Source organism: Lissotriton vulgaris, chromosome 7, assembly GCF_964263255.1.
Source record: "Lissotriton vulgaris chromosome 7, aLisVul1.2, whole genome shotgun sequence".
In the NCBI taxonomy this organism is placed as follows: domain Eukaryota; kingdom Metazoa; phylum Chordata; class Amphibia; order Caudata; family Salamandridae; genus Lissotriton; species Lissotriton vulgaris.
Window position 1 is genome coordinate 1,736,861,911 of NC_141695.1, and position 27,102 is coordinate 1,736,889,012.

The 27,102-nt window shown below is 43.9% G+C and overlaps 1 protein-coding gene across 1 annotated transcript; it reads right to left on the minus strand.

Annotated features, from left to right (window-relative positions):
• Positions 1-27,102, minus strand: LOC147706521 (uncharacterized). The gene is made up of 4 exons (XM_086929091.1): positions 26,919-27,102; positions 22,474-22,712; positions 16,587-16,673; positions 1-2,695 (listed from the first exon to the last, which is right to left on the minus strand). The coding sequence occupies exons 1-4, from the start codon at positions 27,094-27,096 to the stop codon at positions 2,210-2,212; spliced, it is 990 nt and encodes a 329-aa protein (XP_086785217.1). The 5' UTR covers positions 27,097-27,102; the 3' UTR covers positions 1-2,209.

Consider the following 27,102-nt stretch of genomic DNA (forward strand, 5'->3'; position numbering starts at 1 on the left):
CTGTAAGGCAGTCGCTTTATTGTCCAAAGAGCACAGCTCCTGCATTTAATGTCAAGTATACAAAAAATAAGTCAAAAGTAACGTCTTCGTACAGCCTGGCCCAGCAGAGCATTCGTTTTATTTACAACTTGGAGGTCTAAAAAGGTTTCATTTATACAGTAGGCATGTGATTAAACTGCACTAAATGTTTGAGAGGGTCACTGCAAGTACAATACAGAGTAGATTAAACCATTTTAATACAAAATGCTCATAAATAAATGTTTAAATATAAGACCCAAGACCTAGTTTCTAGACTAATCTTACCCCTACTGAAGTCCTCCCTACCTCCCTCCAAGTCAACAGGGGAGAAAGGAGTGTTGATTAAGACTGAAGATCACTCCAGCCTTTAATGGAAAATGTACAATTATTCGGAACGAACATTAATGCAGATTTAATCAGAACTGCCTAAAATTGCTACTTTTTTTTATACATACAAGAGAGGGTTTTCAGATTTACATTGCACAATCTGTCATACACAGTATGAATACTTTAAAAACAAGCCAAGGAAACTGTAAAACCAGAGTAGTTCAATTAAAAGCAACAGCTACTTTCAAACATGGATAAAAGTCAGTGGAAAAGAAAACAGATTGCTTAAAGACATTTTGTGCATGGTTGGATGTCCATTCTATTCAAGGGTTCATCTCTGGGTATCCTTAGCTATCTCACTGGAGGAGTTGGAGAGCAAGGCAAGTGTGCGAGGTTGCCAAGAAGGATTGAAGTCTACTCCTCTTCACATGGGATACCCCGTCATCTGATTGGCTGTGGCAGTCAACCACACATTCTGCAAGCTAGTCTTCCCTGATCCTTCACACCCCTACAGGCTTTGCCAAGATGGCGCCTGTTTATGAGCAGAGGGTTTACGGTCGAGTTACTTCTCGGCTTGGCTAGACTGGTCCAGAAATTCTGGGTCAAGGCGAAGTTTCCTTTGTGGTGGTCTGAGTATACAGAGAGAGATCCCCTGTTCAAGTTACACCAGCAGGATCAGGACTCACATTCTCAACACAGCGCGTCTTAATGTGAGCCAAGCAATATTTACAGGCTAACCCCATGAAAGGTGTCAATGACTAAATGTGATAATGAACGTGGTCAGCGGTCATCCTGAATATGTGGCAGTATGCCTTCCCTTGAGAACCAAAGAAAACATCCCAAACCTGATTGCAACCCTTACATTCTCATACTCCCAGTTTTCTAGTGCAAATATATATACTAGTAGACCATCTGCCTCATCTGGGATCCTTTAATTTGGTCTACTCCCATTTGGTGGGGCATCCTCCATACCCATTCAGAGGTGAGATTCAGCAAACAACCCTTTCTTTACCATTGTCAAATGCCACAGAAACTATTTTTTTTTCAAAATGTTGAAACATGGATACTTTAGATTACTCAGAATTCTGAAAGGCTTTTGTACAATTCCTTCAGGCTGAGAATAGTGTGAACATACAATTGATTCTGCTTGATGAAATCAAGACATTTTGAACAGCAAGAACCATATAAAACCACGATATGTACACTCACCGTACCATCCTACCAACACTCACCATACATCCAATGTTGACCAAAACAATGTTCTTCGCAGAAGTGAACAGTCATTACCTTTCCTTGAAAGTTTGACAGACCTATCTGCACATTCTCTCAAAAGGAATTGGTAAACATTTTTAAGCGAGTACGTCATGCACCCCTCCGACATCAAAAATGTCCAGCACTCTTGATGGCCGGGTAGGAGCTATACAAGGCATGACATGCACCGGTCTTAAAATCCAACCACCTTCCAACAATTAATCAGGTAGGACACCATGCACCCACGTTACACATGTCTCACATACAGAAGAGTGTAGGTGCACCTCTTAAAATAAGCTGCATTCAGAATGCACACTTTTGTATCAGCTCCACATGCTCAGTGTGGACCAGAGTGCAAGCAGATGAGTGGTCCACTTGTGCTGTGAGTGAGCAATGGAAAACATGTAATCAAAATGTGTTCAGTAGGCAAACAAGATTTGCTCAACTAGGACATCACATCATTGCCCCCTCCATCTAGAGGTAGTGTCCAGATATCACCACAGGGGATGTAGGCCAGTCACATGCACAGATTTTCAACTTGGAAGACAGCATCAGAATCTAGGAAAACATCGCCCCTTTATCGGCTAGAGGAAGAATTTTAAAGGCCTAGTAATTATAGCTCTTCAGAATCATCCCAATCAGTGGGAGCCCTCTCTAGATGGGGATAGTTTAGCAGTGGATAGTTCTGTGATGGTGGATATTTCTGCAGCGGTTGGGGGTAGCTCTGCAACATCTTGTTGCTTGGATAAAAGAGTCCGGAGGCACCAGGGAAGTTCCAATGTGGTGAGAAATTGTATCCAGCTTCCTGCGACATGCCATCCATCATCATGACATTCTGCCAGAAATCAATTTCTTGAGGGACAGCAGGTTCCACTGGATGTGGCTTGTTGAAGTGGGAGCCAGGGTTAGGTTGGACACCTACTGAGTTCCACCAGGGAGCAGACTCTTCCTGCACAAGCGTGTAAGGAGCATTGGGATGACCAACATAGTTTTGTAATTGATTAACCATTGGCCCACCAGCACTTTTTCTGGCATGAATGGAATAGCCTGGGTAGAATCCTGGTGATGGCTCACTGCATGTGGACGATGGTGAATCACACTGGAAGAAAACCACCACAAGGTTTAGAATTTGACACTTGCATGCTTAAATATGTTATGCAAACTTGCTTTAAAAAAAGTGCAAAATGATAATACATATATACACAAGGCAGGTGTGCTGGGAAGCATCATAGCGAAGTTATCGAATAAAGGACAAGACTGAACAGCAATGCTACCCTTGTGTCGGTGTCCGATCTTTGAGGAATTCAGAACTGATACACACACATACACGGCAGGTGTGTCAAAACACATGCTAACTAATAAACCCTTTACTGAATGGCTTATCTGCTCCTGTGTCGGTGTCCGATTTTTAGGTTAACAAATCAGGTTTGGTTGGAATGATAGATAGATTATATATATATATAGATATATATATAATCCATCTATCATTCCAACCAAACCTGATTTGTTAACCTAAAAATCGGACACCGACACAGGAGCAGATAAGCCATTCAGTAAAGGGTTTATTAGTTAGCATGTGTTTTGACACTATATATATATATATATATATATATATGGTCAAGCAAGTCAGATTCAGTAACCATTGAGAATGCAAACGCTTCCTGGAGGGTGCAGGAAGAGTGCAATCCACAAATAAACTATATATTTGAATTTTTGATCACACTAGAAAGGGGAGGAGACCAAACCAGACAACTCTAGTCTCATGTTAAGTAACTAATTTTGTCAATCCACACGTTCAGCAAAAACCAAATCAGACATACTGGTCATTCTAAACCTAGCCTAGAATCAAAATACTTCTGAACTCGGAGCTCTGATAATACCCAAGACCCTTCATTGGTGACCTAAAACAAAAACAAGCCTCACAACTTCCACCAAGTCTTGATAAACAAGCTCGGACAATTGGGGCAAACACGCAAGTTGTGTTGAGGGAATGCGTTGAGTATTTGGAGCCTATTGGTTATCTTTGCAAGTGCCATTTTAAAGGCAAGGTCTGACCGGTATTTTAGGCCGATTGGATCCAAATAAATACCTTCAGCATGGGAAATGATTCTACTGAACCAAACTTCTAGCGCGGCCTTGTAGTCTAAAGTGGTTGGGTTAAAGAAACACAACTTTAAAAGCTGAACCTGTAAAGAAAGTATCCTCAATCCAGGGTTGGTAGATGAAGTAAATCTTTATTGGTCATAAGTAAAGAGACCTCCAGCTCCTTCCACAGCTTCTTCAGTACTGTCTGCTATTCACATCATAACATTCTAAGCTCCTAGCAACATCCCCACAATTCCAATAAGCATAGATCCCAACACATAAGCATAGATCCCAACACATGTCCCCCCATTACAATATCAGAAGAAAAAATACAAATGAAATATCTAAAGAAAAAAACAAAGCATACAAGAATAAATATAAAACTAAGGAGCATTACATTTTGCAACATTCCCACAGCTCCAAGCGGAACCATCATCCAAAATTAGAACATTTTTCTTCACAACCTTTACTCGCTTGGGTTGAGAATATTTACTTTCCCCTTTGGCTACAAAACCACACTTCTTTGTCACAACCCAATCTCCAACACATATATTCGGATCTTTCACCCTCATCCTGAGATTGTATGAATGTGTAGAATCACGCTGCCTACTGACAACACAATCTTTCACGCTTGATCGGTCAACCCACACACATTCCTTGTTTTTGAGCCAACCCGGAACCTCCTTCAAACCTGGCTCACGTCCCTTTAGAGAGACAAATGGAGAAATACCGGTGACTGAATGTGGAGTGATCCTGTAAGACCAGATCATTTTCTTAAGCTCCTCAGACCACATCAAACCATTCGCCAATGACAACTGTATGTTCTCCATCAACAATCTATTGATCCTTTCCACAAGGCCATTGGCCTGTGGCCTAAACAACGCAACCTTCTCATGACAAACTCCCATGCCATCTAAAAATTCCTTCATTTGTCTTGATACAAGTTGTACACCATTATCAGAAACCAAAGTTTTTGGAATACCTTCATTTAAAAATGTTCTCTCCAAAAATTGTATCACTCTCTTTGTGTCAATACTTTCAGTGGACTCTATTACGAACCACTTAGAATGATAGTCCACAAGAACCATTATAAACCTATTCCGAGTACCCAACTTAGAAATGGGTCCTAAGAAATCAATCGCTAATTTCTCCCAGGGCCGTACCGGAAATTCAACACAGGAAAGAGAAGGCTGCCTAACAATTTTTGTTTTATCGCTAGCAGCACACGCATGACAATGCCTCACCAGCTCATCAATCTCTCCATCCATTCCTGGCCACCAGTAAGATTCGCGAATCCTCCTTTTGGTCATGTTCCTTCCCAAATGACCTTCGTGTGCTATATTCATAATCTTTGATCTAAGATTGCACGGTGGCACCAATCGGTTTCTCCTCCACAACTTACCCTCAGATATACTCAATTCAGCTTCTACATTGGAAAAACTCTTCAAGCGAGTGTCATTGAGGGACTCCCTAGACCATCCTTCAGAAACATGTTTCATAACCAAGGGAATTATTTGATCATCTGCCATGCCAGATTCCCAATCACTTTTATCAAAAGCAAGAATCTCATCACAACTAATTATAGGATCATCCACATCAATCAGATCTACTAAGTCTATAGGCATTCTAGATAAGCAGTCCGCAATGACATTTTTCTCACCTTTCACATATTCCATCTGAAAATTGTACTCAAGCACTGACAAGATCCATTTCGATATTCTAGGGGTGACGTTACCCTCCAAACCTCTACCTCCTTTAAATAAATGCACGAGAGGCTTATGGTCAGTGCGCATTCTGAAGGGCAAACCCCAAAGAAAATATCTAAAGTGTTTAATCCCCCACGTGCAAGCGAGAGCTTCCCTCTCAATAACTGAGTAAGATACTTCTGCACCCTGTAATTTTCTAGATGCGAAACCTATAATTCTTTCCACACCCCCAGATATCTGAGAGAGCACAGCCCCAAGACCCACAGCACTTGCATCAGTGGTAATGAAAGTCTTGGCTTTAACATCAAAATGCCCTAGGGTAGGTGCATGAATAATTCCCGCCTTCACACGCTTAAAAGCATCCTCACACACTTGATCCCATTCAAAAACCACACCATTTTTCATCAAGCGTCTTAAAGGCTCCACAACATCTGAAAAATTTCTAATGAATTTTGAACAATACTCGGCTAGCCCCAAAAAGGACCTTAGCTGATCCTTAGTCGTTGGTGTAGGAGCATCATTAATTGCAGAAATTATGCTTTTCTTTGGTTTAATACCTAAACCTGAAATTTCATGACCCAGATACGTCACACAATCCCTCTTAAGTTGACACTTTTCCTTTTTTATGGTCAGACCATTAATTTCCATACGCTCCAAAACTTCTGTTAAGATCTTATCATGGTGTTGACAATCCTTTCCAACTACCAACACGTCATCCTGAAAACATAATACATTCTCAATCCCCTTTAAAACTCTCTCCATTATTCTTTGAAACACTGCTGATGCAGAAGCCAACCCAAATGGCATCCTGCAATATCGAAATGCCCCCAGTGGTGTTACAAAGGAGGTAAGGTGCCTTGATTCTTCGTCTAAGTCAATCTGGTGATAGGCTGCAGACATGTCAATCACACTGAATATCACACCACCACCCATGGCACTTAACATTTCAGAAATATTAGGCAGTGGTTGCCTATCAACCCATATATTCTTGTTTAAGTCGCGTAAGTCTACACAGAGACGAATCTTGGTTCCACCATCTTTGGGCGCGACTACAATGGGGGCGAGCCATTCAGATGCTTCAATAGGCTCTATGATTTTTAGGTCTAACAATTTGTCCAATTCTATTTTGAGGGGTTCTCTCATTAAGTGTGGCAAATTTCTTACCTTATGAACTACAGCCACTGCATTTTTCTTAAGAATGATTTTGTGAGAAAATCCCTTCAACTTTCCCAATCTCTCTTGTTTACTCACCCTCGAGACTTTGAAACTGCCGCTCCGGCGCTGGAATCTTCATCCGTCGTTGTGTTGGTTACGTGATCTTGATGACGTCGGCGGCGTGAAGCAGCGTAGCGGCCATTTTCGTTTGGGACCATCGTTGATTCAGCGCAGAGAACGTGGCGGCCATCTTCCTTTGGGAACGTCAGCGTTTTGATTTGAAATCGTCGCGGCCATCTTTGTTTGGGACGTCGTCGATTCAACGCGGCGGCCATCTTGATTGTCTCCGAAGCTTCGAAATTCCGGTATTTTACCGTGACATCGTTTTCAAGACTGCCAGTTCGATAGTGTGATATTTGGGACCCCAAACTGCGGATTTGACTACGGAACTGCTACTTTTATTCTCATATTGCCGATCTCCCACCTAATAAGTACTACCTACACATTGAGTATTTTTATTTTTATTATATGGTTATTTTCTGATTGTTATTGCCTCTTCACCATGGGTGATCAAGCCTTTTCTACCCCCCCTTCTTTCCTCCCTACTCCTGGTGAACCCATAATACCTTGGAAAGATTGGAAGAAACTGTTCCTCACTTACATTTTAGCATCTGGTGCGGACAAGTATGGTCCTGTCCGCAAACAAGCTATTCTTCTTCATAATTTGGGGGTGGAAGGCAGAAGGTTATATGAAGATTTGCCCGAAATATCTTTAGGTGTGGGGGATGGTCATGCTGCTAATGTATATGATATGAGTATGTTAATGTTAGAAAAAAGGTTTGTCACAAAAATTAACACTCTTTTGGAAAGGCATAAATTCTTTTGTAGAGTTCAAAAAGCAGATGAAGATGTTGCAAGTTATGTAGCAGCCTTGCGGGGATTATCACTTAATTGCCAATTTAAAGATTTAACAGATTCTTTGATCCGTGATCAAATCGTCAGGTGCACCAATAATAAGAGAGTGCGAGAAAAGTTGCTTAGTAAGGATTGTAATTTAGAAGAAGCAATCGAAATTGTTAAAGCCATAGAAAATACTAACTTATGGATAAAAGAAATGGATAATTGTTCTAGCTCTATATCTAAAGATAGTGTGGCGAAGGAATCAGAGTCTTCTGTAAAACCTCAAACACAAGCATTTGTTGATGAAACTAAAGTTGTTAAGAATGTAGGGAAGTTAGATTTTAGAAACAATAAGTCATCTAACTATCATTCTCCAAATTATCGTCCCCCTAATTATGCACAACTAGCAAATTCACGTCCTGTGAAATGTTATAGATGCGGATCTCCAGGACATATTGCATCTAGTCCTCGCTGTTTAGCTAGGAACGCTATTTGCAGAGGATGTGGAAAGAGGGGTCACGTGGTTAAAGCTTGCAATGCTAAAACTCAACATGTTAATGAAATTGATGACTCTTGTGAAATTGTTGATAATTTGATGCTGTGTGTAGATGGACTGGTTTTAGATGAAAATTGTCCTCACATACAAGAGCCTGTTTGTATTGTTGATGTACCTACTGAGAGTACTGATAAGCTTGAAAAGCCACACTGTTTGATCAATTTTGATTCTAGAGATCCCATGTGTGCTCAAACCAGAAATGTTAATATGCTGGTAGATTCAGGAAGCCTTTATACGTTGTTGTCCAAAGATATGTATGTTGAGGTTTGGGATGGTGATGTGAACTTAAACTCTTGGACCTCTCCGGATATAAGAGCTGTAGGATATAGTGGGAAGACCATTGATATCTTAGGTCTTAAATGGATGGTAATCACTTTTCAAGACAAAAAAGTATTCGGGAGAGTATACCTCACTAAGCAAGGGTCTAACCTGCTTGGTTGGCGTCACCAGAAAGATCTAGGAATTGTATTGAATCCCAATGCTCCTGAACCGGTTTCTTCATTCTCTGTTCTTAGTATTGATACTTTTGAAATAGATGTAATGAAGAAGTTTCCTAATGTGCGAAGCGTAGATGTATAAGGCAATACACGAATCCTTCGATGTATATACCAAATCCTTTGAAATTTAGCAGTCAGCAGGGAGCAGTCAGCGTTTAGCAAAGGAACAATAAAAACGCTGCATTTGACAAGAGTACATGCCCTGAATTCACACGAAGGAGAAGCACTTTAACGAAGACTTTTGTTGAGCAATTGCCAATTTAAATAAGGCTCGATCTATCTACTAGGGAAAGATAGAGAGCACTGGAGAAGTAAAATGTACATACCACGAAATCGTTGCTTTCTAGAGAAAAGAGCAGGAAACAAAATTGGAGGAGTAAGTTGTATGCCACAGTCAAATCCAGAAGTGGCACCATCCAGGGGTGGAGGTCAATTATAGTCTTGTAGTCTCTGCCCCTGCCAGAGTAAAAGGGTCCACTCGTCGCCAATGTAAAGAAAGTATCCTCAATCCAGGGTTGGTAGATGAAGTAAATCTTTATTGGTCATAAGTAAAGAGACCTCCAGCTCCTTCCACAGCTTCTTCAGTACTGTCTGCTATTCACATCATAACATTCTAAGCTCCTAGCAACATCCCCACAATTCCAATAAGCATAGATCCCAACACATAAGCATAGATCCCAACACAACCCAAACAAAATGAGGCCTTTTGGTTAGGCTTCATGGTCACTGCCAACCATTTGGAAATTGTAGGTGGTACAGATTATGACTGTAGATTGCTATGCAAGTTAAGTTCATGCTTCCCCCAATTACTTCTTTTGAGAAGACCGCCAGGTGAAGAAAACTCAATTTTTTGTGCTGCGGTTACTACATTTTGAAACTACCCATGGGATGCACTTTTTGAACCAGGGGTCACATTTCGCTTTGTGCCGTGAGGTGAACGGCTTCCAGCTGCCTGTTCCTGCGCCGTGAGGGGAACAGCTGATAGCGCAAGGAGCTTTGCCCCGAGAACTACAGCCCCAAGCATCCATTGGGGCTCTGACGGCTGGTGACCACAAAAGCGCCGGGCTGAATAAAAAAGCGCGCCCGCCTCCACGCAGCGCGGGACACGCGCAGGCGAAGCCCGAGCTAAGGGCGGGCCCGTCATCGCCCGGAGGAGGCTGGGCCCACCCCATTTCATCTACAAAACTACACCAAGGTACTTTTTGACTGTTGGTGATAAAGACTCTCCCCTCCCTGTAGCAGTTTAAGCACTCTTCACCAACGCCCAATTGATGGAATTATAAACCTAGCGGGCAACATTGACTGCCAGTAGCGTATAAGTTATTCTACTCTACTTATTTTTTCTTTATTTTCTTTTTGGTTTAGTTCCAACTGTTTAATTGCTTATTTGCATGGGGAAGAGGAAAAGCATGGAAGGTGCGGGGGGGGTGGGGGGACGACCCAGTGTTGGCGTGGGAAAAGTTAAGGCAGCTAGGAAAGCCTCCCATAGAATGGCAAACAATTGCATAATGGATCGGATAGATAATATTTTTAGGGAGTGGTGGGAGGATATTTTGGGTGAGTACCCTGTAGTTCCCCCTTCTCTCCGTCAACCCAGCTACCATCTCATCTAAATCCACTATACCTTCACTGTTTCAGAAATCACCCCAGAAGGCAAGTGGGGGACTACTTGAGGTTCAGGTCCATAATCAACCAGCTATTTCCCTTTCCCCCGCTGAGACTGGGTATCTTCCCCCCCCCCCCCCCACGACCTACTCGCAAATCAATTAGCATCCCCTATCACTTGTTCAAATAGATTTGAGATATTAGCAGAGCGTCAGATTCCCTGAGAAATGGAAATTGCCGCAGCTATTCCCACCCTGCCAACCAGGCCGTGCTCATGCAACCTCCACGAAAATACTATGCTTGAAATGGTAGTGGCATTAAAAGCAGAGGTGGAATCCCTGAGGAGTACAACCCTAGAGATTACGATCATCATTAAGGCGCCCTCTCCTAATCCCCCTCTAATCACCTACTTAAAAAGGGGCCACCGACAGGTGTAGCAGGCGTCCCCATTATAAAAAGATCGCATAAGCACGCTCACAACAGTACAGCTCACAATACTTGTAACGCAGTCTGCTCTTTGAACCAGCGATCTGACAGATGATTCTGCCAAACCTAAAAAAATTATTTTTTTTAAAACCAAACCAAGTATGACACCCAATCCCTGGTTCGCCCTGCTGTAAATATTTAATCCTCACGGATTCCTCCGGTTTCACCCACCGTGCCACCTTACACTGTATTCATGGTAAATTTCCCAAAGCTTAATGTAGGGCATCACGAGAGCAATGAATCCACAAAACAAATCAATACACTGACTTCGGTATGCGAGAGGCTGTCGCTCTATAATAAGGGAAGATCTAATCAGAGCTAGAAGGTGTCCATCTGTGTCTAGAGCCTTTGATAATATTGAACTGACTTTATCTAATGCAGACTTAGCTGAACATCTGGTTGCATTAGAGTTTCGTACATTTTCTGACTCATCAACAATTCAGATCAGGTGTCATCCACTCACATTCGATCAGAACCCGAAATCATTATAAAAGTCCAAAGAGGGGGTTCTTGTGTCAACATTCGATCAGACTGATTGGCTCATGGATGGGATCTTCACAGAAGCTACGGTCAAGCCGCCATTATACTTAATTTCCAAATAGCATGTATGCTGTTAGCCCCCCCAACCACAGTACGACACATTGCATAATAACATTATTACTTCAAGACAAAGTAAGGCAACTTCTGCCAATGTAACCTTGGACAGATGTGCTGGGCCTGTTTCCGATTGTCTACATGCACCGCAGAATGCACTAACAGAATATATACATCAAGAGGGGCTGGTATGTAGCCCAAATATGGCTTCAATAACTAATGTAGGGCAGGATGGATGTGAGGGCTTGATTCTCCCATACCCGCCCACAGGTCCCTTGACCAATATGATTAGCACAAATAAGGTTAGGAAAGCCACGCAGTGTACACCCGACCATACCCCCTTAAGGATCATTTCGTAGAACGTCGCAGGGCTAAAAAAATAAAATGTCCTTCCCTCGTGCAATAAAATCATCGAAGACCACGAAGTATGGATCTTCCAGGAAACTGGAGTATATCTCCCCTTTAAACCTGGTTACACTACCCTTTTTAACCCAGCTGTCCACTCAGGAAAAGGGCGTCCATCTGGTGGCCTAATTGTGTGGGTCAATATTAATTTAAGGTGGTCAGTCAAGCAGAATGCAGTCATAACACAAGATATTTTGAGGCTCACCATAAAGGAGCCACAAAGAGGCAGCACTATTGAACGGTTTAATGTCTACATAAGAGGCACAGCTGGGGGTAAGACCTCCCCAACCCTTTTACTTTAGGAATACCCAAGTACCTGCCATGCACACTCCAAAATATTGGTGGCAGGAGATTTCAACTGCACATCGAGCCATTGGGCTCGGATGACCTACTGGGGACATCAGATGAGGATTCGAACTGGGGAATCCCATCCCTTGGCTTAACACCCATCAAGAAATAGACCCAGGTGGCGATACAGATCAATGCGAACTGCCTGGAGTTTGGGCTGAGGGTCTTAAATGGGAGAGTTCCTCTGATTTTATAGGAACTCATACATTTAATAGAACAGACACCACATCCCGAATTGACTACATTTTGCTAGACGTCTGTATATGACGGTTGGCTTAACCATGGACAGTGACCCCAACTCCTTATCTTTCCATCTGGAAAATGGTTGGTCCCACAGCACACAACATCCCGGCCGGCCCAAAATCCTACACCAAGGATGTGATCCCCCTCAAATTGTGGTAGATTTTTTAAATGGCGAAAGATAAGTTGGGCAGGACTTAAAAATATGCTCTATTGCGGAGATACTAACTAATCAGACAAGGGCATTGAGGGTGCTGATGTGATGTTGGGAGACCAACCACGATCTATGAAGGAACCATCAGGCAGATTGGTTCCCATCAGGCAACACCATAATCACAATAACTGGAATAGCAAAGGGCTAAGCTCTTGGTACACGAAGGCTTGTAAAACAAAAAAGGAAAGCCCGGTCATCTGCATTGAAAGGGAAAATTCTGCCTGAGAAGGGTAGCAAGGAAGGAGTATAAGGTCGCTATAAAAGTTGCCAGACGAGATTGGGAAGAAACCTACTGGCAAGTTCTTAAAGATGCCTGTAAGCCAAGTGACTCCATACTCTGCTGGTCCTTGATAAAAGCAAAGCGAAACAAAAGGGGATGATGGACGGAGCTTTTGAGCAAATCAAACACTCACCCCCAGTCAACTGATCAGCTCACTCAGCCACCCCAGTTCAGACATGGCCATATGCAAATCAGTCTGACCCTGTGCCTCATGGGAACAGTCCAGCCCGAACTGATCAGTTGACTGGGGGTGAGTGATTGGCTCAAACGCTCCGTCCATCATCCCCTTTTGTATCGCTTTGTTCGCCCTAAGTTGGCAGGGTATGCTCAGACGCGAGTCCCTTGCTCACCTGGCCACTGGATTCAAGATAGCCTGGCTGATGAGAAGTGGCTGATGAGAAGTGTGGCTCAGAGGTTAGAGGCGGCAGGCCCGGAATCTGAGATCGGCCCTGGACCAGGGTTCAATTCCCCGCCTCGGCGGGTCTTGGGCTCAAAAATTCCATGGACTCGATAATTCTCGCTCCGGTGCCTTCTCGACTCCCGGGTTCACACTCTGCGACTCTGGGCAATAGCTTGCTTAATCTCCACAACGGCCCCTCGCGGCGGGATGCCTGGCTTTCACCTTGTGGATACTCTGCCGGGGTTCTCACAGGGGAATACCAGGACGGGTTCCCTAAGCAAGCGCCGGGAAACCCACTGCGGGTAGCTGTGCGCTATATAAGCTCAAATACATTTACATGAGGATTATGAATCCGAAACCAGTCCTCGGAAGCTTGTTTCCGGTCCAGGAAAGACATGGCTTGGCAGTTCGGGCTGGACTGTTCCCATGAGGCACAGGGTGAGACTGATCTGCATATGGCCATGTCTGAACTGGGGTGGCTGAGTGAGCTAAAGAACGGTGATGGATATAACCCAGATCAGTTGACTGGGGGTGAGTGTTTGAATGGCTCAAACGCTCCGTCCATCATCCCCTTTTGTATCGCCTTGATAAAAGCAGGCAAATCCAAGGATGAAGGGCTGATTCCCAATCACATCACTGGTTTGGACTGACATGCCCATTTTTCCCATTTATACATGGGACTTTGCTTAGGGCCAAAAGATCAGTCTCATGTGCAGGTTGTCTATACTTACTCAGTGCCCTAATGATTTGTTTACACAGAAAAATAGTATATGCCATTAGTTTTATTGTTCCCAGCAAAGCTGCAGGGCAGGATGGCATTTCAGGAAACCTCTTGATCTCTGAACCAAGCAATTGTGCACATTTTATACTGCTTTTAATTAATGCAATTTTCAAGGGTGCAGAAGTCCCAGAATCGTGGAAAGGAGCAGAAGTATTTCCCCATCTACAAAAAGGGTGACAGATGACCCTGCCAACTACAGGCCTATAAACCTGATTGACGTTATTCAGAAGGTGGTTGGCAGAGTCCTCCTTCACAGGATTCTTGATTGGTTAGACAATTGTAATGTTTTGTTACAGTATCAGGCAGGGTTCAGGAAAGAGACCGGGACCATAGATCAGGTCTTCAGACTATTGATGCTCCATTGGAACGGGGTTCAAATCGGTGGGGGCAGTCTTTATATAGCTTTCATTGATATGAAGACTGCGTCCGATTTAGTACCCAGGGGCAAACTATGGACAGTGTTGGCAGAAATGGGTATCCACTACAAATCCTCAACTTATTGATTCGCCTGTACAAGGACAATTATGCCTGAATCAGATGGGGCTGCCAGGGCCAAGTGACTGATAGAATCTTGGTTAACAGGGGGGGTACGGCAGGGATGAGTCATGGCATCCACCCAGTTCTCATTGTATATGAATGGTGTGGTTGACTTTCTGAAGAAAGCCTGCCGACGCTCCCACCCTAGGGGCGGATGGGATCGCAACCTTCCTGTTCGCCGATGATACGCTACTTGTTTCTAAAACACCAGTTGGCTTACAGAAACTGCTTGATAAATTCCATCTTTTTTGTACAGATCGGGGTCTTAAGATAAATACCACCAAAACAAAACTATGGATTTTAACCCCTGTAAGCAGTTCAGAGTTAATCTCAGACTTGAGGGAAGGTTATTAGATAGTCAACACATTTGATTATCTGGGCATCAGACTGACAAGATGGTAGGGAGACATCATCTGGATAAAATGTCACTAACCCACAGGCGCGTGGCAGGAGCCATCAGGAAAGCTCATAGTTTATCGATGAGCAAGCTGGTAGCCTCGGCGGCCTATCAAGGCAAAGCAGTCAGCTCGGCCCTATATGGAGCGGAGCTCTGGGGTTTTGAATGTATGGATGAAATCTCTACCTCAGAACATAAATTTATAAAGAAATTAGTGTCCTTGCCTATTAGCACCCTCTTGAGACAACTTTTTCATGATAAGGGCATGCGCCCTTTTGGTGATAGCTAGGCTTCGGCCTTTGCTCTTCTGGGCACGCATACGGCAGACCCCGGAACTGTCCGGGTATGCAGCGGCACTCAGAGGTAATGCTACTAGATTCAGCGCACAAAGTCAAAAGGCTGACAAATCTAAAAATAAACTTTTGACCTGGGGTTATCTGACGCTTGGGCAAGCCAGAACCCCCCAGCCAAGGCTGAACTTAAATCATTGTATTGGCAGTGAGTGGGAGTTTTGGCACTAAGAATTCCCCATGTAGGAGATTAACTGAAGAGTTCCTATTACATAAGCATAGCCTTCTTGAACCATACTTGGACTTTAGCAAAGTCCCAAGGGACAGAACACTATACATACAGTTCAGGCTAGGGACGCTTCCACTCGTTTACTGCCAAATAGAAATCTTTAAAGCAAACACCCTCTTGACCATGCTGTGCTGCATCCGAAGAAAGTATAGCTCACTTTCTATTTGCATGTCCAGGATATAAGGAGGCGAGGGCCATGTAGCTCAAACCATTATGCAGGAGCCTTGGCACCCAAAGATATTTAGTGGCCCTCTGCATGCTAAGAACAGATACAACCCAGTTTCTGGTCTGCGGAGTGGCGAAATTCTTGGGGCATGCTTGGTCTGCATGGCAACCGAACATCCAGAAGGGTCTACAGTGCCATCTTCAGGTACACAGCCTAGGCACAATTGTATTTTTACATAGCTCTGTTTTATACTTTAACTATTCCAATTTTAACATGTCAAAATGGTTAAGGATTATTTCATGAATTATGATTATTGTAATCTTCTTAGACATATTAAATGTAGTTTGCTTTATGATAAATTTCATTGAATAAAGCTTTATTGAACTGAAACTACCCTGCAGCTCTACACTAAGGCTGTGCCTACAGAACATGGAAAGGACACTTTAAAAGGAGAACCACCTTAAGCGAGTTCTACAGGGGATCCACATCTCGCATCTTAGAGCTGTGTATAGAAGTGACATCATCCCCTCCCCCACATTCTTGTCCCACGGTCATTATGGCCAAAGATGGGTCTCCCACAGCGTGGAGCTGCAACTGCTGGAGAGGGCCCTGGCTTGTGCAGGGCTACAAATGCCATGGTGTGCCAAGCCGGCGCGAGGCCAAATTCAAATTTGTTATCAACCCATGCAAGGGCTACATCAGGCATATTTTGCCAGGCCCCTTAGGAGGATGAACCCCCACATGCCATAGGCAGATTGCCTCAACCTCCATTATATACACCCAAAAGCTTGTATAGTGATGCCCCACCTACAAACAGTCGCAGGCATGTTGTGCAACTAAATGTTCTGGTGAAACGATCATAAGTAATCAAACAAGCAATTTTTATACAAAATACTGATGAATCCCAAAGGGTCATGTCTAGTTGGTAAATATTTGAACCAATCACATCACTGACAAGGACATAGAACTGCTAGGCCCAACCTTCTCATCTGGCCCAAGAAGGTCAATTGCTTCTTCTCCATGTGGAAAGATGGGATTTAAGTTATCAGATAGTCTTACCTGCAACATGCCGTTCTCATTCTTAAAGGTGCTCTCCTTATTGAACTTCTTGATCTTCATTCTACGATTCTGGAACCAGGTCTTAACCTGCCGACAGACGAGAAAATCAGGAATCTGTATCACTATGTAAACCCCCCTCTGGATGCCTCATGAGCTCTGCCACCCAAACGCGGCTTCCTCAATGTTTATTAAAAACATTTCAACCCCTCTCTGCAGTCCAGTCTTCAGACCAGGCAAGTGTGAAACATCATGCAATCCCAGATCCACAGCAGCCGAAGGAATACCTCCCCGTCTCCCACCCAGATAGCTTCAGACTTTTCCAATTTGTCAAGTCCAAGGGTTCATTTTATCATCAGAATTAACATTTCACCATATTCTTTATGACCGTCACCTCAGCTGATAACAAATAGATGCATTTGCCTCACCCTGGGCTTTGTCAAGAAGCAAATAATGACCCCAGTCAGCACGCCAGACTACCACAACTTCCTAGACGCCAAAATCTGAAGTCTAATTTTACTAACTGCTACCAGTTCATCCTTCCCAGGTCCATGCCCACAGACTTATTTAAAAAATTGCTCACTGTGCTAAAAATGTGTCTATGGTAGCCCTTTCCCCTTGCAAATATCCTTAAAGGTCACCTCTGCACCACAGACCCCGTCTAGATACTCCAAACGTTACATTCCAGTTTAAAAGCATTCTATTCAATAACATGTTCTATATCATGGCTAAGCCTATGGATGGATTCTCAGATTTCCAAAGCTCAGGTTTCACAGAAACGTGCTCCGACTAGATGATTGCCTGTATAATTGAATTAATATGCAGGATGTTTACATTACCTAAACAAATATATGTTAGAGCATTGTGGGGTTTTTCTATAAGTGCTGCAAAAGCGCCGCCCCCCCCCCTCCTCCCCTCCCAACCGCTGGAATTTGTGCTTCTAAATGTTTGTTTTCAAACTCAGTACAACATCCAACTATAAAGTTACTTACTGAACATCTGAAATGCCTCATAGGACAAAAAGCTCCCTGCACCAATCAGGTATTTTTTTTTTTTTATTATGTTCCAAGTGACCAACCTCCAGATGTCACTAATGTTTTAACTCACACCCATTCAGAGCATCTCTTTAAATGCCAACTTCTCAAACCCATCTGAACTGATTTGCAATAAATAACAAGCATTTGCAATGCAATGGTCTCGGCATCATTAAAGGTAGAGCAATTGGCATTGCTCATGACATTTCTTTTTTTTTCTTTAAATCATAAATAAATGGCATTGTCATTTACATTGCCTCGGCACTCGGCACATGAGATAGAAACTGAAAACTTATTAACAATAAATGTAGGGTTGGGCCACCTGTTCCCAGCATGCCTTGAAGATGCAAGGCCAGTTACATGTATTCTACTCTGTTCTTGTCCCGTTCACCCTGTCTCTGTAGAGAGCCACCCATTGGCATCATAGGATGAATGAAGCGCTTTGTCTAGGGCCAATTACTGGTATTGATTTTTCAGCTCAATCTTACTTCAGGCAGCTGCTCCACTATCTATTAATATGACGTGCAATGTGCAATCCGAGATGTGCAGTGAGCGGGAAGGACACAGCACTGTGGAGTGGAAAACCGAATACGATGGCAACTATCCCACAGTCCTGCAGTCACAAGCAAACACAAAGGTGTGTCTCACTACAAAAGAGGTCACAGGATGTCACAGTGATTCACTGCAGGACTGTGGCTGCAACTCTACAGCAACTGCACCAACTCAATGCCAAAGGCTGTCGCAGGAGCAAAGAAGACTAATGTAGTGCAAAGCCATACACTGCAGCTACAAAGGGTGGCAGGACCATGTCAACACTGCCCCATTGTAGCCAAAGAGGAATAGATACAGACAAATAAAGAAAAGCACAAATTCCTCAGTCAAAACAAGCGTATGACAGTATTTATACATAGAAGTAAGATTATAAAGACAGAGCATTACCTAACCAAGTACTGTAGTCATAGCAAACACGACCTTCCCTCACATAAATACATGGCCAAATGGATACAGCAAACCAGGAGTTTAAAGCACACGTGACCTTTCAAAGCAAACATGCTACAAAGAGACACCAAGCAACACGCTAAATCTCTCCACCAGCTCAACACTGAGAACACTTGAGAAAGAGATATCTAATTAATCCAACACAGCACGGAAATAAGACAGAATGGCTTATCCCATCTTTACATATTGCACTAGCAACTAGAACTCAACAGGCAAACAGAACAAAAGCCAGTGTCGTTAGAGTGGCGTTGCGAGTCTCGTCTACATGCAGATAAGATGGACACGCTTTCATTTAGCAGCCAAATATACAATAACTCTTACTGCCCCCGGAATTCCGCCACGGCCGCACCGGAAGTCAGGCAAGGTCGCCTGTGACGGGGGCGGAGCCGCGTCCGGACCGGAAGAGGAGGCAGGCGGAGGAAATGCGTGGAGCGGCCCGGGGCTCCTGCGAGCGTGGAGAGCCCCGGGCCGACAACAGGACGTTGCACACGTGTTGCGGGCTCCCTTGACCAAGAGGGAGTCCCGGGAAAGGAGCCGCAGCGTCAACTCTCCCTGCCGGTGCGGAGAGCGGAGTCCCCCAGATTGCCACAGTAAGTTAAAGGGGAGAGGGGGGGCCGGTGCGCGTGTGTGCGCGTGTGTGTGTATGAGTGGGGGGGGGGGGGGTTCTGTATGTATGTGCGTGAGCGCTTCTGTTTCTATGTATGCGCATGCGTGTGTTGTGTGAGAGCCTCGCGCAGCGCTCGTACTAATGCGCGTGCCAGTTTAGATTCGCCTGCGCATGCCAGGAGTGTCTCCTGGGAAGCACACTCGCTGACAAAAGATATCGGCGGAGACGCGCTTCTGCGCGGCTAGCCGAGACCTAAAAAGCTGACTGAGTAAGTTCTAAATTTAGCAAACTTGGTGCAATTCTATTCAGGAAAAAAAGCTGAATAGAGTGCCACAAGTTTCATATCGGAATTAAACTTCTGGAAAAAGGGTTGGTAGGGCGAAATAAAGACCTTTATTTCCTATCCTCCTAGACAGATCAGCAAATAAACTTCTAGAGAAACTAATGTGGGTGACTTTTAAAATTATTAATTCTCAAGTGCGACAGTTATTGCAAGGTAGAGAGAAAAAATAAAAACCCTCAAAACATAAAAAAACACAGTAATGCCCATTCAAGTAAAATCAATACAAAGTGATCTTATCCTGCCAGTTGCCTGCAGCCCTGATGCACCAATGCTAAATCATTTGATCACAGTTAGAGAAGCAAAGTACTACAGGTAGTAATTGTTTTTTTTTTTTAATCACCATGACGGGGAGCTCAAACGTGTCACCCCCATTAAAATTGCCAGTCAAATCCAACAAGGAAAGAGCTTCAGATATAAATAATAAAGTTCTCTTCAGTATAAGAGAAATAAAGACTTGGAAAAGGCTGCGTTAGACTTAGCATCTTTGGCATCGTTTCCCCTGACTTTTTGCCTCCGTCTCCTGTATTTTTGATGTGCTGGATTTCGTTTTTGCCGGCTTCGATGCTTTGGGCACTTTGCTTCTGCTGATCAGTGTCAACGTTCGAGTGCTCCCTGTGTAAATGGTTCGGATTGGTTCCCCCGATTGACATATTTGATTTAATGGTCAGCCCCTAGTAAAGTGCATCGAGTGTGCCAGGTATGGTACATCAAATACTACTAGTGGGGCTGCAGCACTGATTGTACCACCCACATGAGTAGTTCTGAAATGTTAAATCAGACCTGACACTGCATGTATGTATGCAGTTAACTGCCAAACCTTCCGTTTTCTTACATGTCAGTCACACCCATGGTAGGCCCAAAGTACCCCTGTGGGCAGGGTGCACCCAAGGGTATTTGTGTGCTCTACAAAATCGCAAAAATTAATAAATCTGTGAAGGGTAGGATATGCCCTGATGTGTGTGGTATGTCTGGATAGTAAGTGACTTCCAATTTCGTTTTTCACTATTGCAAGGCTACCTGCTCCCTCCTATTGGACAGGATAGGGAGCTTGTTTATAAACATAAATTGCCCCCGGGAACAAGGTAGGAAAATAGAGTTAATTATGTCTGAACTCTAAATCTAAAGATGCATCTTTGAGGAAAGCCGATTTTTACACTCAGAGTTTGAAAATACCACTTTTAGAACGTAGTTATTTTCCTTGTTTAGCCATCCAGTGGGCCTCTGCTAGGATGTGGATCGACTGTCTGGGTTTGGAGTGTCAGAGGGTGGGGGAGGAACAGTGGCTCTAGAGAGCCTGCTGTGTGTCTGAGGTTGGCCTGCAGTGCTGTTTCTGCCAAAGAAAGGAGACGGACTTTGCGGTGTCCCCTGCTTGAGGAAAGGCTCCAATGGCTTGAGTAGAGCTTGCCTCCTGTTTTGATGTCTCAGGAACAGGAAGACTTCACCCCCCAGCTCCCCTGTACTTCCTTGCTGGGAGTTATGGCCTGCCTAGAAGTGCCTGAGACTGTGTGGGGCCTCTGGAGGTAGTTTCTGCTGCTGGGAGCTGGAAAGCAACATAAGAAAAAGCGAGGCATCGCTCTTGCAACAGTTTTCTGATGCAATGCCGTGGTGAGAAGAATCTCCATGCATCGCCGCTGCTGAAACTGAGGCAGCACCAAGAATCGACAGAGGGATCGCGGCTGAAGAATTAGATGCAGCGCTGCTAGATACCACCACATTGTTTGTAGACTCATCCCGGATTTCCACACACCGTCCCTGTGAGGCAAGTTTTCTGACACATCACCTGAGGATCAGAGTGGTCTTAGAATAAACGCATCAATTCCCCCTACAGACCGGATGCACTGTTCCCCTGTGCCCAGCAGAACTGTTGCATCGCATCCACTAAGGTCTCAGGAAACTATGGATCTTTGTTTTGACGCTTCCCATCACTGCAGCGGTTTGGCTTGGTGATTTTTGTTGCAGGTCGAGTACTTTGCAAGAACTCACGCATCCATAGTTTTCTATGGACTCAGTAGCTAAATCCTTTTGAAAGTAATTTCTTAATAAGTGTATGTTAGATTTTTGTCGTTTTGGTCTTGTTAAGTTTAGATAAAGATACTATATTTTTCTAAACCGGTTTGGTGTCCATTTGTGGTGTTATCAGTGTGTTACTGAGTGTTGGTACAAATACTTCACACAATGCCTCTGTAATAAGCCTGTCTGCTCGTGCCTATCTACCAAGGGGGTGAGCAGCCAATCTACCAAGGGGTGAGCAGGGTTTATCTAGAGTGTATCCCCCCCCCCCCTTACCTGGACTAGAAGCAAGGATCCTTATTGGACAAAGGTACCTACCTATGCCAACTAGAGAGACAAATTTCTAACAGGCTGGTAATGTAGGTTTGAAATTCAGAGGAAAACACTAGACTGGTCTTCCACAATGGCAGTCTTCTGTCAATGAGCACTTAGCAACTGAATTGCAGAACAGGGACTGATTCCCAGATAATTAGATATTGTGGAGACCATTTGCCTGGGGGAGGGGGGTCAATATTGTGATGGTTACCAATTAGTGATGGGGAGACAGGGATTTATGCACTTAAGTGAGTAGCAGTGCTTTAGGTGGGAGGGACCTGGGGTGAACGTTACCCAAAACATTCAACTTAATAGTTGAAAAAGTGCCCGGTGAGCAGTCAAGACCCATTGACAAGATCATTGATATTAGAAGATGCATATTTAGAGTCCACCCCAAAAATCTGCGCAGAGAACCCCGAACTAATATTTTTTTGCGTCAAAATAAATACTCTTGCTTGCAGGGCAAACCCTAACTTGTGCCACAAGGGCGGGTTTTCTAAATATCATTCAAAACCCCTTTCTTCTACAGTGCAAGCGACATTCTGCACCCTCTTCATCATGCCTCCTCCCGCAGACACCTACCTGTTTGTAGGTGAGGCCCAGGGAGGTGGCCAGTTCCTGCATCTGCAAGGGGCTTAGATACTTCTGCCTCTGGAACCTCACTTGCATGATCAGGAGCTGCTCCTTGGAGAAGGCCACGCGCACCTTCCTCATCGGCTTCCCCACATCCACTTCAGGAGGGAAGGAGAACTCCAACTTTGGACAAGCAGCGTCAGATGGGGACAAGTCAATGCCAGAGTCTGGAGATGAAGATGGGCAGTCTAAAAGTAAAAATACAATCTCTTAATTGTAAACTTCAACAAAGCGAGAGAGTGCACATGAGCCAACTGTAGAGGGTTCAAACAGCATTCATGAAATGGAGTGACTGGAAACATTAGCCATGCCCTGTCCCCAATCCCCACCATGTGTGACGTGTCCCACTGAATAAACCAATAGGCAACCTGCCAGGGTCCACACAGTACTTTTGCAAAAAGTGCATTTTAGTGCAATGAAGACCCAATGCAAGAACACAAATGCATAAAAGTTGGGCATGCCTTATGTAGAGTAATGCAAGAAAGCATAATTTCACTATTTTATAAATGTAGCTCCATATTGTCGGTCCTAAAGTGGCCTCACTTCATGCTACTAGTTGAACACCAGTCTACAGAAGTCAGCAAAAAGAAAATAATTTATAAAACAAATAACTCCAAGCTGCTTTGTTTTCCAGGGGATTTGGCAGCACAAACCAGTGAGCCAATGGCCGTCCGCCCTATAAGAGGAGCCGCCACTGCTGCTAGGTGTGGTGATGTGCGCCATCTGAAGCTCCACTAGAGCTAAGCACAAATGATACCAACGTCTTGGGCTTGGAGAAGGCAAAGCAAACGTATGACCTCTTGTATTCCACGTAGAAAGACTAACTGAAATCCTAAATGGAGGTGAAGGCAGTGCTGATCTATTGGATCACAATCTGATCTGGGGTGACTGATGAGTGATTCTTTCTCTTCATCTTTTGGTGAGAGCCGAGTCCTTCGTTCTCTTTTAAATATCCTCAGTATACAAAATCTCAAAATGCAGAGCATCATTCACCCAGAACAACTCAAATTTTACAGATCTAAACAAATGAACTTCCCAGTTAAAATTAAAAAAAGTTCTAGGTACATTATAGTTAGGAAATATAATCAAGAGAACCTTAGAAGTTCACAAAAAAAAAGAGAATTAAAGGTTACAGGGACGTTATAGTTATGCTCAGATTTCACTCTTACAAAACCAGTTAAGTTCAGCACTTCCAGTTCTGACCTGGCTATAACTTACGACTAATGCACTGCTTATAACCTCACATTACATCACTTGTGGGCTGTTCCCATTGGGCACGGGGACAAGACAGATTTACATACAGCTGGGTTCAACCAGGCATCGCATGGGGAGCAAAAAAAATAAAAGTGGATTTAGGGACAGATCTCTGTACTGGGGTGAACGTATAACATTGTTCTGAATTCTGTCCATCAATTGTTCTTTTTGCAATGGTCAGCGACATCACTGATGACGATCAAGAACCACTCACACCCCCATAGAAAATCAAACCAACGCCCAAACATCCACTCACAACCACTAACTCACCTATGCAGCCACTCACACCCAGTCAGACACCTTCACACCCACTCACAGTTACCCATACAGCTATGCACACACCACTTGCAGTCTCATACATACTCACACTAAAGGCTACACAGTCTCTCATAATATGTATTACAAATTAGGTATTACTCAGTAGTGCATAAAGTATATTCATTTTCCTTTTGGAGGGAGAGGGAGGGGGGGGGGGGCTTCACCAAGTGGTGGAATGTCAAAAATGTCAAGAAACAAATGCTGGTGCCGAACCTTGATAAACTGCAGGCCCACTGGGTTTAAGCAATTCCGCAGCTTTTTTCTTTAACATAAATATGGATTAGCAGCATTTGTCACAATTAGTCTGCTGTATAATCTGCAGATTTTAAACCATACCCCCCAAATAAAACAAGCACTGGCGTTGCCAATAGGTCTCGCAGCAGGAAAGTTGGAGCTATTGGTTTTGTAAATGACATTTTATATTTTTGTTTTGTGATTTACAATGCCAATACTTTTAACTTTAGCAAATGTGACACTTAGCATTCGTAATGCCACATGTTTTGTATTGACGTGACTTAGATGTATTGATATTACAAATAACAATGGCTTTTAATTTTTTTAAATAATTAATACTTAAATAAAAGTGATTGTAATTTATAATGGCAATGGTACGTTTTTGCCAGAGCTATTGGCTTTGGCAATGTATGTAAACTATGTTCAAGAGCAGCTTGGCTGCTGTGAGGCATGCCATAAAGTTATAATAAAAAAAGTGTTAAAAGCATTTTTGTTAGCTTATTTATAACCAAGAAGACAATGTAAAACTGAAAAATGTTTATGCAACTGAGTTGAGGCCTGTTAAACTACCCACAGGGTAGCCTTTTATCAGGGTTTGTGTGATATTTGAGCAAAGTATTTCCTTTCTGTATAAGGTGATAATCAGTTTCACATTATCGTGTTTGATAAGATCAAGGAGTGAGGAAATGAAAAAAGCATACGTAATGGTGGTGAAGATCACTGATATTGCGTGGCCAATGCGTGCAAGGGACTCAAAAGTGCAAGTGAAAAAACACGGGTTCTTAATCACGGTCCTAACGAGGTTGTGAGGTAAACAAACGAATAATGTGTTCAGTGCCCAAAGGAAAAAAAACATGCAGGTTCTTAGTCATGGTCCTAATGAAGTTGTGAGATAAACTAATAAGGTGTTCAGTGCCCAAAAGAAGAAAAAACAAATAGTCATGCCTCGGAGAATGGCGGTTCGCTGGATAACATGGTGCATTCAACAGTGGTAGAGGTGATTTACCATGATATACGGGATAGTCCATTAACAAAGTGCAAAGCGCGTAAAGGAAAAACATCGTGGCAGCATGCATGCGTGAACAGCGATGAAAGCTGGGTCTGTTACTGAAAATTCCAGCGAGTTGTCTCTCACCGCATAAGTGGAAATCACGGGTCTAATGTTCCGATAGTAAACTCCGGTGTCATCACTCTGGAGAGTGTAACGTGCATAGGTGTCTGAAATGTTCGTAGCGTCAGGGTTGGAAAAAGCAAACAAGGACTCATACATGGCGGCCATGTTGGAACGGGTGACAATGCACCGAATCCCAGTGTGCATAAAGTTTTGGTCGATAAGAAAAACGTGTGGTGATGCAAGTAAGGGTGAAAGGTTACAAAACTGAAAATTGTTACAGAGCACACAGGAAGGTACCAATGTAAAAAGTAAAAAATAAACAGAAAAATGAAAGGAGGGAACACGGCCTGGGGGAGGAGAAATCCAAGTAAGGCTGTGTGCGGGGAGAGAGAGGGGAGGTGCTGGAGCTGGGGAAAAGATGGCCGTGAAAGTTTATGGCTCAAAAGCGCGTGCCTGTGGCCACGTGAACTCGAAGAAAACCGCACCAAAAAACCCTTGGTTTCACAAGTATTTTGAGCACTTTAATTCTCTCCATTTCCCATTCCTACGGAATGGAAAAGGCGAGACCTAAACAAGCACAAGACACTTGTTTCTAGCTCAAATGGATCAAACGTGACTAAAAATGTGGCCACGTGCGTTCCCACGATTTGCCTTTTTTAGAGTTTGGACACAACATTTCACGTCAGACGAATATTAATGTAACCAATTATGAAAGGCAAAAAAAAAAAAATACACATTTCCAAAAAGAATACGATAATTTTGCATCAACCAATGGGATACTGAACTACTTTAATGGCAGCGCTCTGCAACAAAAAGCACAAACTGGCGCCAAATTGGAATTAATAAACGCAATTAAAACACAGAACAATCTCTTAAGTAAAGTGATTTCTCTGCGGAGCATGTAGCCGAGACTTCATTGTAACACAGGAGAAATGGGTTACCTGTTCGTCAAATTTATCTCTAGAAATGGTGCGCGTTAAAAATTACTTAAGTTTTATGGGGCATCGGGTGAGAGGAGGGGAAGCCCGGTCTCCCCACCAACAAATGGAAGGCCTGAAAGAGCACAGCCTCACTTGAAACAATTTGTGTAACCATTTTTATATATCGCAGACTCGGCCCAAAGACATCGAAGCGCTTTACATGAGCACGAGATTACATTATACAAGGTTTTTTTTTTTTGTTTGTTATTTATTTCGGCAGCAAAGAGGTTCATAGAGAAATAGAGACTCTACAAGAAGTGTTGGGGGGGGGGGGGCAGCAAGGAAAGCATCAAAAGGACGTATGCGAGCCCAACCCACCGGCCTTGGAGGGACCCCAGAGGGTCCTCCCTCCGCCCGCCCCCCACCCACCCTCCCCCCTTGTGGAGCTAGCGTCTACAGCTCTTCGGGGTATCACTTCCCCGAGCCACGGGCTATGTTCTGGTTTTTATTACTCCCACGCCAATCCTTTCCAGTGACACCAATAGCCCCCTTACCTGGGGAAGGGTCCCCCTTCTCTGGCGGCCCCCCGCTGTTAAAGGGGTCCTGCCCCTCCGGGACACAGTAGCAGCGGGTGAAGGCGCCGCTCGGCAGGGAGGGGGGGATGGCCCTGTGGGCGCTCAGGGTCAGACGGGGCCGGTGAGCTGGGGACAGAGGGGCGTCGGGGCTGGCCATGGTCCC

Bases quoted from the DNA above. Each gene is read 5' to 3' on its own strand.
- LOC147706521 (XM_086929091.1), bottom strand. From the start codon at position 27,096: ATGGCCAGCCCCGACGCCCCTCTGTCCCCAGCTCACCGGCCCCGTCTG. The intron at 22,713-26,918 runs GTAAGGGGGCTA...TTTTACTTTTAG, and splicing joins GAAGGGGGACCCTTCCCCAG to ACTGCCCATCTTCATCTCCA. The intron at 16,674-22,473 runs GTAGGTGTCTGC...GTCTGTCGGCAG, and splicing joins TGGGCCTCACCTACAAACAG to GTTAAGACCTGGTTCCAGAA.